We start from the raw sequence: 12,499 nt of genomic DNA, 5'->3' as shown, positions 1-12,499 counted from the left end.
GGGCATGGCAGATGGAGCTAGAAGACTGAAAGGACCCACAAAATCCAATCAAAGTAAAGGCGCCTGCTCCTCTGCCCTAGAAGCCAGCTACAGAAACAAAACCCTGGAAGCTTGTTTGAGAGGAAGGCTCTTGTTTGCTCTCTGAATGATGGAATGCAGACTCCATGGTGATGGGAGGGACAGAATCATCCAGAAGGAAGACTTTACAGCACAGAGAAGCCTAAAAACCGCAGAGATCCATCAATGGGAATGAAACTATGTTATTTATGATATTTTTTTTCTGACACACGGTCTCACTGTGTAGCCCTGGCTGGCCTAGAAATGGCAACATAGACCAGGCTAGACTCAAACTCATAGAGATCCTCCTGCCTCAGCCTCCCTAATGCTGGAATTAAAGACTCATGTCACCATATCTGGCCTAAAATAATACATTTTTAAAAACAACTCTTTAAAAATAGCATCAAAAAAAAAAAAAAAACCAGGACAGCCTCCAAAGCCATAGAAAAACCCTGTCTCGAAAAAAAAAAAAAAAACAAATAAATAAATAAAATAAAAATAGCATCAAAGTAGTCGGGCAGTAAACTCATTGCCAACCCTCCCTCCACATGGGGCTTAATAAAGAGCTGAATAGCCAATAGCTTGGCAGGAGAGGATAGGCAGGATTTCTGAGGGGAGAGAAAGAGGAGGAATCTAGGTATGGGATTTAGCCAGCAGACTTGGAAAAAATCGGACATGCAGTACTGAGGAAAAGTAAAAGCCATCAGGCAGAATGTAGATTAATAAAAACAGGTTAATTTAAGTTACAAGAGATAGTTGAGAAAAAGCCTAAGGTAAGACCAAGTTTTCATAATTGAAAATAAGTCTCTGTGTCATATTTGGGGGCTGTTGATCCAAAGATAGTCTGACAAGAAAGCTTACTACAGAGTACATATCATGTTTGTATTTATGGGTCTGGGTTACCTCACTCAGGATGATTTTTTTCTAGTTCCATCTATTTGCCTTCAAATTTCCTGATATCATTGTTTTTAACTGCTGAGTAATAGATACTCCATTGTGTAAATGTACCACATTTTCTTTATCCATTCTTTGGTTGACAGGCATCTAGGTTGTTTCCAAGTTCTGACTTTTAAAAATAAAGTTGCTATGAACTTCCTTCTTACCTCCCATGCCTGTGGAGGTCACAGAGACACCACCACCACCACCACTCAGGAACGCACTGATGGGGATGTTCTTCTGTATGCTGTGTGTATATGTTTCTCTTATTGGTTGATGAATAAAGCTGTTTCAGCCAATGGACAGGCAGGATTTAGCCAGGTGGGAAATCTAAACAGGAATAGAGAAAGGTAGTAGGCAGAGTCAAGGAGATTCCATGTAACTGCTGAGGAAGCAAGAGACCCAGGCATTACTGATACCAAGACCACATGGAGATACACAGATTGATAGAAATGGGTTAATAATTAAGTGAGAGCTAGCCAATAAGAAGCTTGAGACATCAGCAAAACAGTTTATAATTAATATAAGCCTCTGTGTGTTTATTTGGGACTAAACGGCCACAGGACAGGGCAGGAAAGAAACTCCCATCTACACACACATATTGTGACTTTTACATTCAATAACCAATCCTCCACTCCCAAATACAGGTGCTTATTCTCTCACTGATTCTTACTATGCTGGCATTGGTCCTCTTGAGCCCTTTGAGTAAGGTAGCATTCTGCATCAGAAGACCAATTCTGATCTCTCCAGTCACAAACACTCCAGTGGTCTGGAAGAGCTATGTAGCCCACAGTGCCCTTCCTACTTCTGCTGAGAATTACATGCCTGGCATCACACACACCTGACTGAGCCACTCTCAACATTTATAGTAAATCTTCCCATTGCTCTACCTAGGTCTTCTGTCCCCTCCTGGGGACACCTTCAGATACTCTAACATAATCTACAATGGAAAAATGTCTCTGACTATGACACTTCCCTTGTTCTGATCAAAGCCAAGTGTCTGTGTTCATGTTCTCAATAGGTTGCCCTTGACAACACTTCTGACCCCTTGATCAGTGCCCATTTTGAGTCATTCAGTAAGACAGACAGGCCTGATGAAGAGCAGCCAGTCATCCATCTGGCAACAGGTTAATGGCATTGAATTTCCTGGAGGATGCAACATCCAAATTCGTGCCTTAGTCACCACAATTATTTGCCTGCCTGTCACGCTTCTGTCATTTCCATCCTAAATGAACTTCCAGAAGTCTTGTTTACTGTCAAAGAGCTTTTTTTACTTATTTCTCTCTCTAGGGGGGTGGGGTGAGGGTAGGGAGGTGTAGGTGTGGGGGGGTGGGTTGTGGGTGGGTGTGTCGTATAGGTGTGGGGGTGGGGGGTAGGGGGTTATGGATGTGTGCAGGCACATATATGGAGGTGATGTAGAGGCCAGATGTGTCAGATTCCCTGTGGAGCCGGAGTTGTTGGCAGTTGTGAGCCACTTGGCATGGTTGCTGGGAATAGAACTCTAGTCAGGTGGTCTACTACTCAGGTGTGTCCCATCTCTTGGCTTCTATTTTGTTTTCCTGCCCTGGGTTTATCATATCCGAGAACCATCTCTCCAGCCCTACCATCATAGTTTATGTAACATGCTTCCCAGGGAACAACTAATTTTACAGCAAAACAAGGGCAACGTCTGGGCTCAATGACATGGAATTCACTGATCTCATGTATCCTTTCACCCAGAAGCAGCTTGGCAGTCACTGTCGGAACACCCAGTCAACCCATAAGTGTGCCTGGTGGAAAACAGCCCCTGTGAGAGGTTGCTGCTAGCCTGTGGATGCTGTACACACTCTGTTGCCTGCAGAGCCAGAATTTACAGGAAGTCAAAGGATTCCTCCCCTATGAAACTCAATAAACTCACCTGTGTTTGGCTTCTGCTCTAGTAACTTTAGAAGCCACAGATCCAGGGGTTGAAATACTTGTACCAGGAAACCCAACTGCTCCAACCCAGAAATGCCTGTGTCCAGTCAAAGAAACCTCAAGGGAAGTTTTGATTCCTGGACCTTGCAGATCTGAACAAAAGCCAGGTTCAGACAGGGATCTGGGCCTTTTGCCAAAATGTCTAACATGGTTAGTAGTTGTGGATTAGAGGTGTCTCCAGAGGGTACCTGTTTTGTATTCCAAGAGGTGAGAAAGTTAGATACAGCATCCATACATAGGTTTGTTTCTTTGGAATCTCTTGCTGGGTAGTGGTAGTTATGAGGTTGGTTGGTTGCTTGCTTGTAGCTTTTCCTTCTTCTGGTGACAACCATACAAACCACAGCAAAGTTGACTGGCAATGGGAAAAAAAGGGGGGGGGGGTATGAAGAAACCTATAAAGCACTCGAAGCAACTGTTGCCTGATGAGATCAAAAGCAAGCTGAGGGGGTGGTATTACTTCTGAGAAGAGTGGGAGAATGTTCCAGTGGCTGGTGATTTTGTTTTGTTGTTGTTGTTGTTTGAGACAGGGTTTCTCTGTATAGCCCTGGCTATTCTGGAACTCACTCTGTAGACCAAGCTGGCCTTAAACACAGATCCATCTGCCTCTGCCTCTGCCTCCTCAGGGCTGGGATTAAAGGCATGCACCACCACTGCCCAGCTTGTGTTTGCTTTTTCTTTGTCTCCATCGCTCTTCTGCACTTGAGTTGGGCTGGGCTATGATGGAGTTGGGGTGGGAGTTAGGGTCCAGTTGGGTTTTCCCCAAACAACGGCATCTATCCTCCGTCACAGGCCTTCCCACTCTCCTCTCCTCAGCCTTCCTCCATGCAGCGACAAAAGTAAGGACGTCTGTCAAGTTAACTAATAAGGCCCTGGTTTGAGCCATGTGAGGAACCAGGAGACCTTCTGCCTCCCCATAACTCCTTGTTTGACTAACCCAGAAATTACCAAGAACTTCTGAGAACATTGTAGAGGCCTCATTATGGAAGATGATTGGACCCTCAAAGTTTGTTCCAAACCACCAATTTGAAAAAGAAATTGCAAACCCACAGTGCCTTGCTATTCTGTGCTTCGAGGAAAAGACGAATTTGCCTTCAGGTATGAAATATTTTGGTATCTCGAAGTCAGCTTTCTTTTCAATTGGTGCTATATAACAGAAAGAGAGCTATTTATACCTGTTATTATGTTCCTGTCAAAAATGGCAGCATAAGCACTATAATTGAAAACTCTGAATATAGAATGACGAGTGCTCAGGGCATGGGTGTACAGAAGGTATTATATTCAGCAGGAAGGTTTTTAGGGAACCAACTGGCATAAACACCACTGAATAGTCAAGTTGAGATAATCACTCAAGGCACTCCGTCAATGTCGACCGGATGTCCACCATGTAGGATATGCACTTAGTGGCTGTTCTGAAAGGTTTCTTTATTGTAAAACCAATGAGTTTAGATGAGGACAGAGTCCTCAGGTCCTACAGGAAAGGGACAGAGCCCCTCGGAACCAATCCCACTGTTTTTTGATCTGGTTAGTAAAGGATCATAACCTTCAAACTAGAACACCTGAGAAGCATCACCCATCCCAGGACTTGGAATTGGGAAAGATAATTTATCACAGATGAGTTACTGGCCAAGTGTGGTGAGTACTTGGCTGTAATCTCAACTCTGGGGAGGTTGAGGCAGGAGGATTATAAATTCAGGCTTGCCTGGGATACATAATGAAACCTCGTGATGGGGAATTAAAATATTACCATTATCAAGGTAAAAACTGAAATCGATGAGAGGCCCTGGAGAGATGGCTCAGCACTGGCTGCTCTTCCAGAGGACTAAGTTTTGATTCCCAGCACCCAAATGGCAGCCCACAACCGCCTGTAACCCCAATGCCAGGGGATCTGATACCCTCTTCTGGCCTCTGCAAGCACTATATATGTGTAGTGTACAGACACACATCCAGGTAAAACACCCATATAAAAATGCATAATAAATAAATAAATCCTTAAAGAAAAAGTGATGAAATCAGTGTGTTGGACCAAAGGTCTCACAGCAGTTTCCTCCATCTCTCGGCCTCTGGTGTGAAGCTCTGGACTTGTCCACGGCCCTGGGTATAACCAATACTTATTTACCTTTGTTCACCCTAACTTCCAACCGCCACACATTTCTTGCCCTTCTTCCCACAGTCGCTGTGGCAACTATGACAAGACCCTTGGCTCCAGTTTATTATTACACTATCAGGTGACCCAGACAGACCCTTCTTAGTCATTTGTGATGAAGGAACAAGAGAAAAAAAGAAACAGGAGAGACAATAGCTCAACTACAAAGCTCGGGAGTGGTATAAGGATATAAAATGAAGAGTAAAGAAGCCAGGCCACCATCAGATTTTTTAAACCATGGCCGGCAACCTGCAAGAGATAGAATGAATACATGGAGGACCAGTAGAGCACCAGGCCCTATTTTGACGTAAGTCCAGCCTGAACCCTGCCTGGAGCTCTCACGACAATCCTCCACCCTTCTCCCTTCTTTGCCCAGGATGGTTGCCACGACTTCTTTTCACCACCAGCACACTCCACAATGGCTCCAGTTCTGTAGTCTGCTCTGCATCCTCCGCTCATCTTCCTTTACCAATGCCAAGTGCGTTTTAATTATGCCATTTGACAATAGATTTTAAGTTCTGGGAAGATACGTTTCCTAACTGCTCTTTTTTAAACTTTTCTGCCATCTAGCTCAAACATGTTCATTGTTCCAAATAAATTTAGACTCGTTTTGTCAATTTTTTTAAGGCAAAAACATGGCTCTTGGATTTTCATCTGAATGATCTTGACTTCGACGATTAAGCAGTGGGGCCGAATGACGTCCGTGCAATCAGGATTGCTTCCTGAGAATCAGCCGCTGTGTTCAAGTACATTTATGACCCTGTAAGGCTTTGGCAGATCTGGGGATATTTTGTGAGTTTCTTAAGGCCACTCTCCTTTGTCTTATGTTTGAGTTCTCTGTTGTTCTTACCAGAGTTTTAGTCTGTGGACTACAGCAGACATCTCTGGTGCCTGCCCTCACACACACTTGAGTGCAGCCACAGCCAGAGGTGGACAGCCTCAGGTAAGTTAAGCAGCTTGTTGTGCCGATGGTATCCCACTGCAAGCTTGAGTTACTCCTTCTGCTCCAGAACTTTCTCTAGGGCCATTTAGAGCCAGCTCAAATATGGTACAGGAGCTACCTCGAGTTAACAGCTGTGGAGAGCAGGGACTGTTGGGTAAATCCTCCAGTCATTCTTCCTTAGGTCAGCCATGCTGTATGCTCATGAGGTGCTCAAGGGTTGCCTCAGGTGCCAAACACAGACAGCGACTGGGTAACGCCCTTCTATTTCACTTTCCTCCTTCCCAGCCCACAGGCTTCTTCAGCTCCTAAGAAACCACCTCCCTCAACTCCTTCCCTCAGACTCTATTCCTAGGAGACACTTAGACTGAGACAGACATCTCCACATTCTGACTCCTCTTTCCCTCTTGACGAGAAATCATCACCCCTGCCGGCATCCAGCCGCCATGCAGAGGCCACTCAACCTGACTTAGAGCAGGGGGCTCTATAATGCTTCAGGTAACGAAGAGTCCTAGACAAAGGGACCACAGAGACAACAGACAAAAATGGCTTGTTGCGCCCCAGAGAACCAGAGGTGGGGGAATCAACCCAGATGAATATTATTTCCTCTCCTTGACTCTCCGGGGCCACACACTGGCAACATGTACACACACACACACACACACACACACACACACACACACACACGTCCTGCTATACAATCCAGCTAGCTGTCCCGGCATACTTCATCCTCTGGTGTCTTATCATTGTAAACACCACTAAACGGCTTGCAGCACTCACATCCAGCTATACAGCCCTCCTCAAATTACCCCAAATCTAAACCAGTCTCCCCCCCACACCCCGTCCCTGTAAATTCCAAGCCACAGTTGATTTCAGGTGATAAAAAGAATTAAGACGGTACCTGGGGAGAGCTAAAGCATCTAGTATCTAGTAGAGATTCTCTGATGAGGATACCATGTGAGGCAGAGTAGGTACAAAGGTTATTAGCATCAGCTAAAGAAATGCATCTGACTTAAGGATTGACTTACATACAATTCTTCTACCTTACAAATGGTGGATACACAGCATGCATGCGTCAGGTCTATACTGTGGATTTTGAATTTAGATCTTCTCCTGGGCAAGCAATATGTCACATGATCCCTGTTCTCATTTGCTTCTTTATTGCTACGATAAAATTCTGACTAAAGGCAACTTGAGTAACAAAGGGTACAGTCCTTTTTTTTGTAATCCCAGACAGCGACAGTCACAGCACACAGTCAGCCACACTATCAGAAAGAGAGACGACTATGTCACTTGTGTACAGTGATTTCTGATGGTCAGTACTGACACATTATAAATGCATGTGCATGCCTGAGTCAGTAAAGTGCCTACCACAGAAGCATTAGGACCTGAGTTTATCCCAACACCCATGGAAAAAAATAATAATAAGCCAGACATAGCATTATTATTCACAATAATCCCAGCAGTGGGGCAGCAGAGACTAGGGAATCCCTGGGACTTGCCGGTTAGCCAGTCTAGCGGTAGCCAGCTCTACAAGCTCCATGTTCAGTGAGGGACCCTGCCTCAAAAATAGTAAGGTAGAGAATGATTGAGAAGGACACTCAACATCAACCTATGGTCCCCAAACATAACAACATATGTGCACACAAGCAAAATGCATTTACAGCTCACAGTGAATTTATCAGATGAGATCATCCCATGATAAATCATGAAGCATCTGCATATTTCTATCATGGAATTTTCCATTTGTTGCTGTTTAGGGGTTTTCTTTTCTTTTTATGGTTATATAGGTGGGCTCATACTGTATGATTACTTTTCAGTTTGCATATGCCATAACCTCTTTTTTGTTGTTGTTTTTTGAGACAGGGTTTCTCTGTGTAGCTTTGGAGCCTGTCTTGGCACTCACTCTGCAGACCAGGCTGGCCTCGAACTCACAGAGATCCTCCTGCCTCTGCCTCCTGAGTGCTGGGATTAAAGGTGTGCACCACCACCACCTGGCCTTTAAGAACATAAGCTCTTAAAAATCATTTTTAATATTTATTTTGCCAAGCATCCTGGAGTGAGTTCTAGGACAGCCAGGGCAACACAGAGAAACTCTGTCTCAAAAATCAAAAAAAATTTATTTTTAACGTGAATGTGTGTATGTCTGTGTAAGTATGTGTCATGTGAGGGGGGTGCATGTCTGTGTAAGTATGTGTCATGTGAGGGGGGTGCATGTCTGTGTAAGTATGTGTCATGTGAGGGGGGTGCATGTCTGTGTAAGTATATGTCATGTGTGTGTGGGTGCATGTCTGTGTAAGTATGTATCATGTGTGTGTGGGTGCATGTCTGTGTATGTGTCATGTGTGTGTGGGTGCATGTCTGTGTAAGTATTGTCATGTGTGTGTGGGTGCCTTCAGAGACCAGAGGTGTCAGATCCCTGGAACTGGAGTTACAGGATGTCGTGGTTGCTGGGAATCCGATTTGGAACCTCTGGAAGAGCAATGCATTTTCTTAACTAATTAGGCATCTCTCTAGCCCTTTTAAGTATCTTTTTTAAAGATTTATTATGTATAGTGTTCTGTCTGCATATCTACCTGCAGGCTAGAAGAGGGCGCCAGACCTTGTTAAGGATGGTTGTGAGCCACCATGTGGTTTCTGGGAATTTAACTGAGGACCTCTGGAAGAGCAGCCAGTGCTCTTAACCTCTGAGCCATCTCTCCAGCCCCCCTTTTAAATCTCTTAAATATGATCCACATACAGCAACTATTACTTCAAATTTGTGTCATATACTGGAGACAATTTCCTTGACGAAAGTTCTGGCTGGACAAGTTCCCTCGAGAAGGCCTGCACACAGCTACATCGGGGAGCCTAGCCAAAGCAGATAGCCTGCTGACAGCTTGTGAACATGGGAAAGAATTCCCTCAAATAAAAGTGACAAATGTTTACTACAGCATCTTTTCACATTTCTCAGTTGAGTTTTTCTCTTGCGATTTCGTAGTTCTTTATAGTCTGGATATTAATTACTTGTTATAAATGCTGCAAATATTTCATCCAAGTCTGTTGCTTGTTTCTAATTTTAGCTGTCAGATTTGCCAATCTTTTCTGTAGAGGAAAAATATTATTTTTTCTGTATTGCATTTGTAAAAAGAACACATACATATTACATCATTTATATAGACATGTATATATACATTTACATATATACACATATGCATACATGTGTATATATGTATCATTTCTTATATTTTGGTGTTATTTATAGGCAAACATTTTGCCCAGTTTTGTTAATGATTCTGAGTCTAAAACTGATTTGTCCTCACTCCCAGCCTTGGTTGTTGATTATTCTAATATTTTTTAAGATTTATTTATGTATTATTTATACTGTGTTCTGCCTGCCAGAAGAGGGCACCAGATCTCACTACAGATGGTTGTGAGCCATTATGTGGTTGCTGGGAATTGAACTCAGGATCTTTGGAAGAGCAGGCAGTGCTCTTAACTGCTGAGCCATCTCTCCAGCCCCCGTGATTGTACTAATATTAATATTTTGTCCTCATGTGTTTGTGACCCTCAGTGTATTCATCGTACTTATTCAGTCTATGACATTTGTTGTGATAAATACAACAGGCCAGTGTATTCCGTTTCAATTCTCTCCACACTCCATGCCAGGGGTCTGCAGTTCTCCAGAGTCCTTCCAGAATCAATCCTACTTCCCAACTGAGACTTAAGGACAGAATAACTTCCTCAAGCTGTCGAACCTATACATAGCCAAGCCAGGCTGCTAGCCAGACAGTGCAGTCCAAAGCTGCCCTGTTTTCCCAGCACTGCTGCTGGTCTGAGGCCTTCCCAAAGCTAGCAGCTCCTGGTTCCTGATCCCCAATGACCAGACAGCTCATGGACTATTAAGTATATTTCTCTTCTTTTTACTCTAAAAAAAAAAAAAAAAGTCAACCATAGTAAGCTGCACACAGCACAAAGTGCCATAGGTCTCAATAACCCCAACACCCATCGTGCGTCATACCACACTCCTCAAATACCATTTACCCTTCCCTTGAAACCCTGGATGAAAATCCCCAAGACTGTGGAGACCCCTAGGTAGAATCTCCCAATTCCAAACTTCGGCAGCTCAAAGCACTAAGGAAATAAATTAAGTGGAGGAGGCTCCTGCTCCTAATTGGGCTTGCCCAACTTTTTCTCGCAGACCCAGCGGTAGGGCCTCCTGCAAACATCATCATTCCAGCGGCCATCAGAGGTAAAGTGGGCACAGTCCTCGCCTCCTCCAAGCCCGTGCCCATGCCAGTCATCCGGCTGCTCTGGTCTCCAGTTCCTACACACAAAAGACTGCTGTGAGCCCCAGGAAATCAGACTCCCATCCAGCCATGTTCCCAGCCTTGGGAACACAGGCTGGAAAGGCAGAGTGGCCCACCCAGCAGGCAAACACTCACTTGAAGTTTTTCTCATAGTCGGTCCCATCCACCCATTTCCAGGGCCCATTCTGATCAGTTAGGCCAATCCAAGTGTTTGTAGGGCCCATGTGATGCTGGACAAATTTCTGAGGAAAGAAACAGAGCTGGTGACCTCTCCCTTCCACCATCCAGTGTCCCAGAAGAACCCACGGTGGCCTCACCTGCTCATCCCAGGAGGTCACCACCGCCAGGTGGGCATTCTCCAGCTGGCAGTACTTGTCAGCCTCAGTCCAGGACCTCCCGGAGCTGGAGAACCAGTAGCAGCTGCCCTCATACTCCACCCAGTTGATGGGGCAGCAGGTCCTTTCAGAGCCTGAGGTGGGAGGTGGGGGTGAAGGGTTGAGATGCTTCCAAGGGTGGGGTTGGTCAAGGAAGTGGGGCTGGTAACCCCCCCTCACCATTGCCCTGAAGCACAGCCATCTGACAGCTCAGGCTTTGCAGGTCATACACTAACTGCTTCACGTGCAGCATCAAATTGGAGTGACCTGGGGTGGCAGAGGACAAAGGGGGAGCAGAGGGAAAGGGGGAGCAAAGAAATTAGGTGAGTGTGTACATTGGGGACCAACCAATCATCACAGACCCTCTGGCCAAAGCTTTGATCTGGGCTGAGACCAACCCCTCCCCCATGTCCATCCCCTCCCTCGTCACTCTCACCTCTCCCCCTCCCTCACCCCTCACCCCTCCACCTTCACTCAGATCCTGCTGCTGTTTCTCCAGCTGTGATTCCAGTAGCTTCATCTTTCTTCCCACACTACCTCCTAGAGGAGAAACTTGTTCAGTGTCCTAACAACAGTACCACCCCTCAGCCCCGCCCCAAACCCCAGGCCGGCCCCCCTCACCCTGGGTGCTCAGGACCTTGACCTGGTCCTCAGTGCTCACAGAGAAGTTGCTGAAATTCTGCTGTAGCGCCAGTAGATCTGCCCGGAGTTGGGAGTCTAGGCAAGAGAGGATGAGGATATGAAAACATAATTGTGCTGGGCAGTGGCGGCGTGAGCCTTTAATCCCAGCACTTGGAAGGCAGAGACAGGCGGATCTCTGTGATTTCGAGGCCAGCCTGGTCTAGAGTGTGTTCCAGGACAGCTTCCAAAACTACAGAAAAACCTTGAGAGAGAGAGAGAGAGAGAGAGAGAGAGAGAGAGAGAGAGAGAGACAGAGAGAGAGACAGAGAGAGAGACAGAGAGAGAGAGAGACAGAGAGACACAGAGAGAGAGACAGAGAGACAGAGAGAGAGAGAGACAGAGAGACAGAGAGAGAGACAGAGAGACAGAGAGAGAGACAGAGAGAAAAAAAACATAAGCCGCCTGTGTCTACCCACCGCTGCATCCATCACTCCCTCACACACACCCAAAGTTTCTCCCTTTCTCTGCCCAGCCCTGGTCACCCACTTTGGGATGCGATCACACAGACAACCACCAGCAACAGGAGGCTGAGGCCCAGGGAGAGCAGGAGGAGACGGGATCCAGAGCAGAGACGGTGCAAGAGCGATGGAGAGGGAGGCGGCCCTGCAAGAGAAGGAGTCAGGAGTTCACCTCGTGTAGAACCCGGGGTCCTAGGAAGAGCGCAGACTAAACTCTCCAATAAACCAAGTGAAACCATATATATTAAGAAATGTGGACAGTGACAACCCTGAAGGACCAGAAGCAACCTAAGAATGGGAAGAAAAGGGGCTATTTCAGAAGTGCAAAGCTTTGACCTGCCCTAGCATTGCCGAGGTCCTGGACCTCTTCTGCCCTCTCGTGGCACGATCGTGTCATTACAGACGATGACCTGAGTAGTCTTCACCTCTGCCTCTGGGGACACTGCTCCACCAAAGTATGGCAAAAGTGGGTTTCTTCCTCTCTCCGTGAATCCTGTGCATGCAGGGAGAGAAGGCTGCATGCAGGGAGAGAAGGCGAGTCTCCCTCCAAGGGAGAAAATGACACTTAGTCCTGTCAGTTGGCGTGTGGTGCCTTCTCCTTCTCCCCAGTGCTCCTCCCTTACAAAAGCACACTACCCACCTGGGATACCTCAAGACTCTGACCT

The 12,499-nt window shown here is 45.9% G+C and overlaps 1 protein-coding gene across 1 annotated transcript; it reads right to left on the bottom strand.

The window, feature by feature from the left end:
• Positions 1-9,983: 9,983 nt before the first annotated feature.
• On the bottom strand, positions 9,984-12,181 carry LOC100763164 (asialoglycoprotein receptor 1). Its single transcript, XM_035447971.1, is given in 7 exon segments — positions 9,984-10,338; positions 10,457-10,563; positions 10,639-10,790; positions 10,876-10,962; positions 11,164-11,235; positions 11,317-11,412; positions 11,863-12,181. Coding segments are annotated over 7 exon segments (918 nt in total). The 5' UTR covers positions 12,074-12,181; the 3' UTR covers positions 9,984-10,145.
• Positions 12,182-12,499: the final 318 nt, after the last annotated feature.

The sequence above is a fragment of the Cricetulus griseus genome, chromosome 7 (assembly GCF_003668045.3).
Source record: "Cricetulus griseus strain 17A/GY chromosome 7, alternate assembly CriGri-PICRH-1.0, whole genome shotgun sequence".
Taxonomy (NCBI): domain Eukaryota; kingdom Metazoa; phylum Chordata; class Mammalia; order Rodentia; family Cricetidae; genus Cricetulus; species Cricetulus griseus.
The sequence above is the reverse complement of the archived record's forward strand: the minus strand, read 5'-3'. Positions and strand labels throughout refer to the sequence as shown.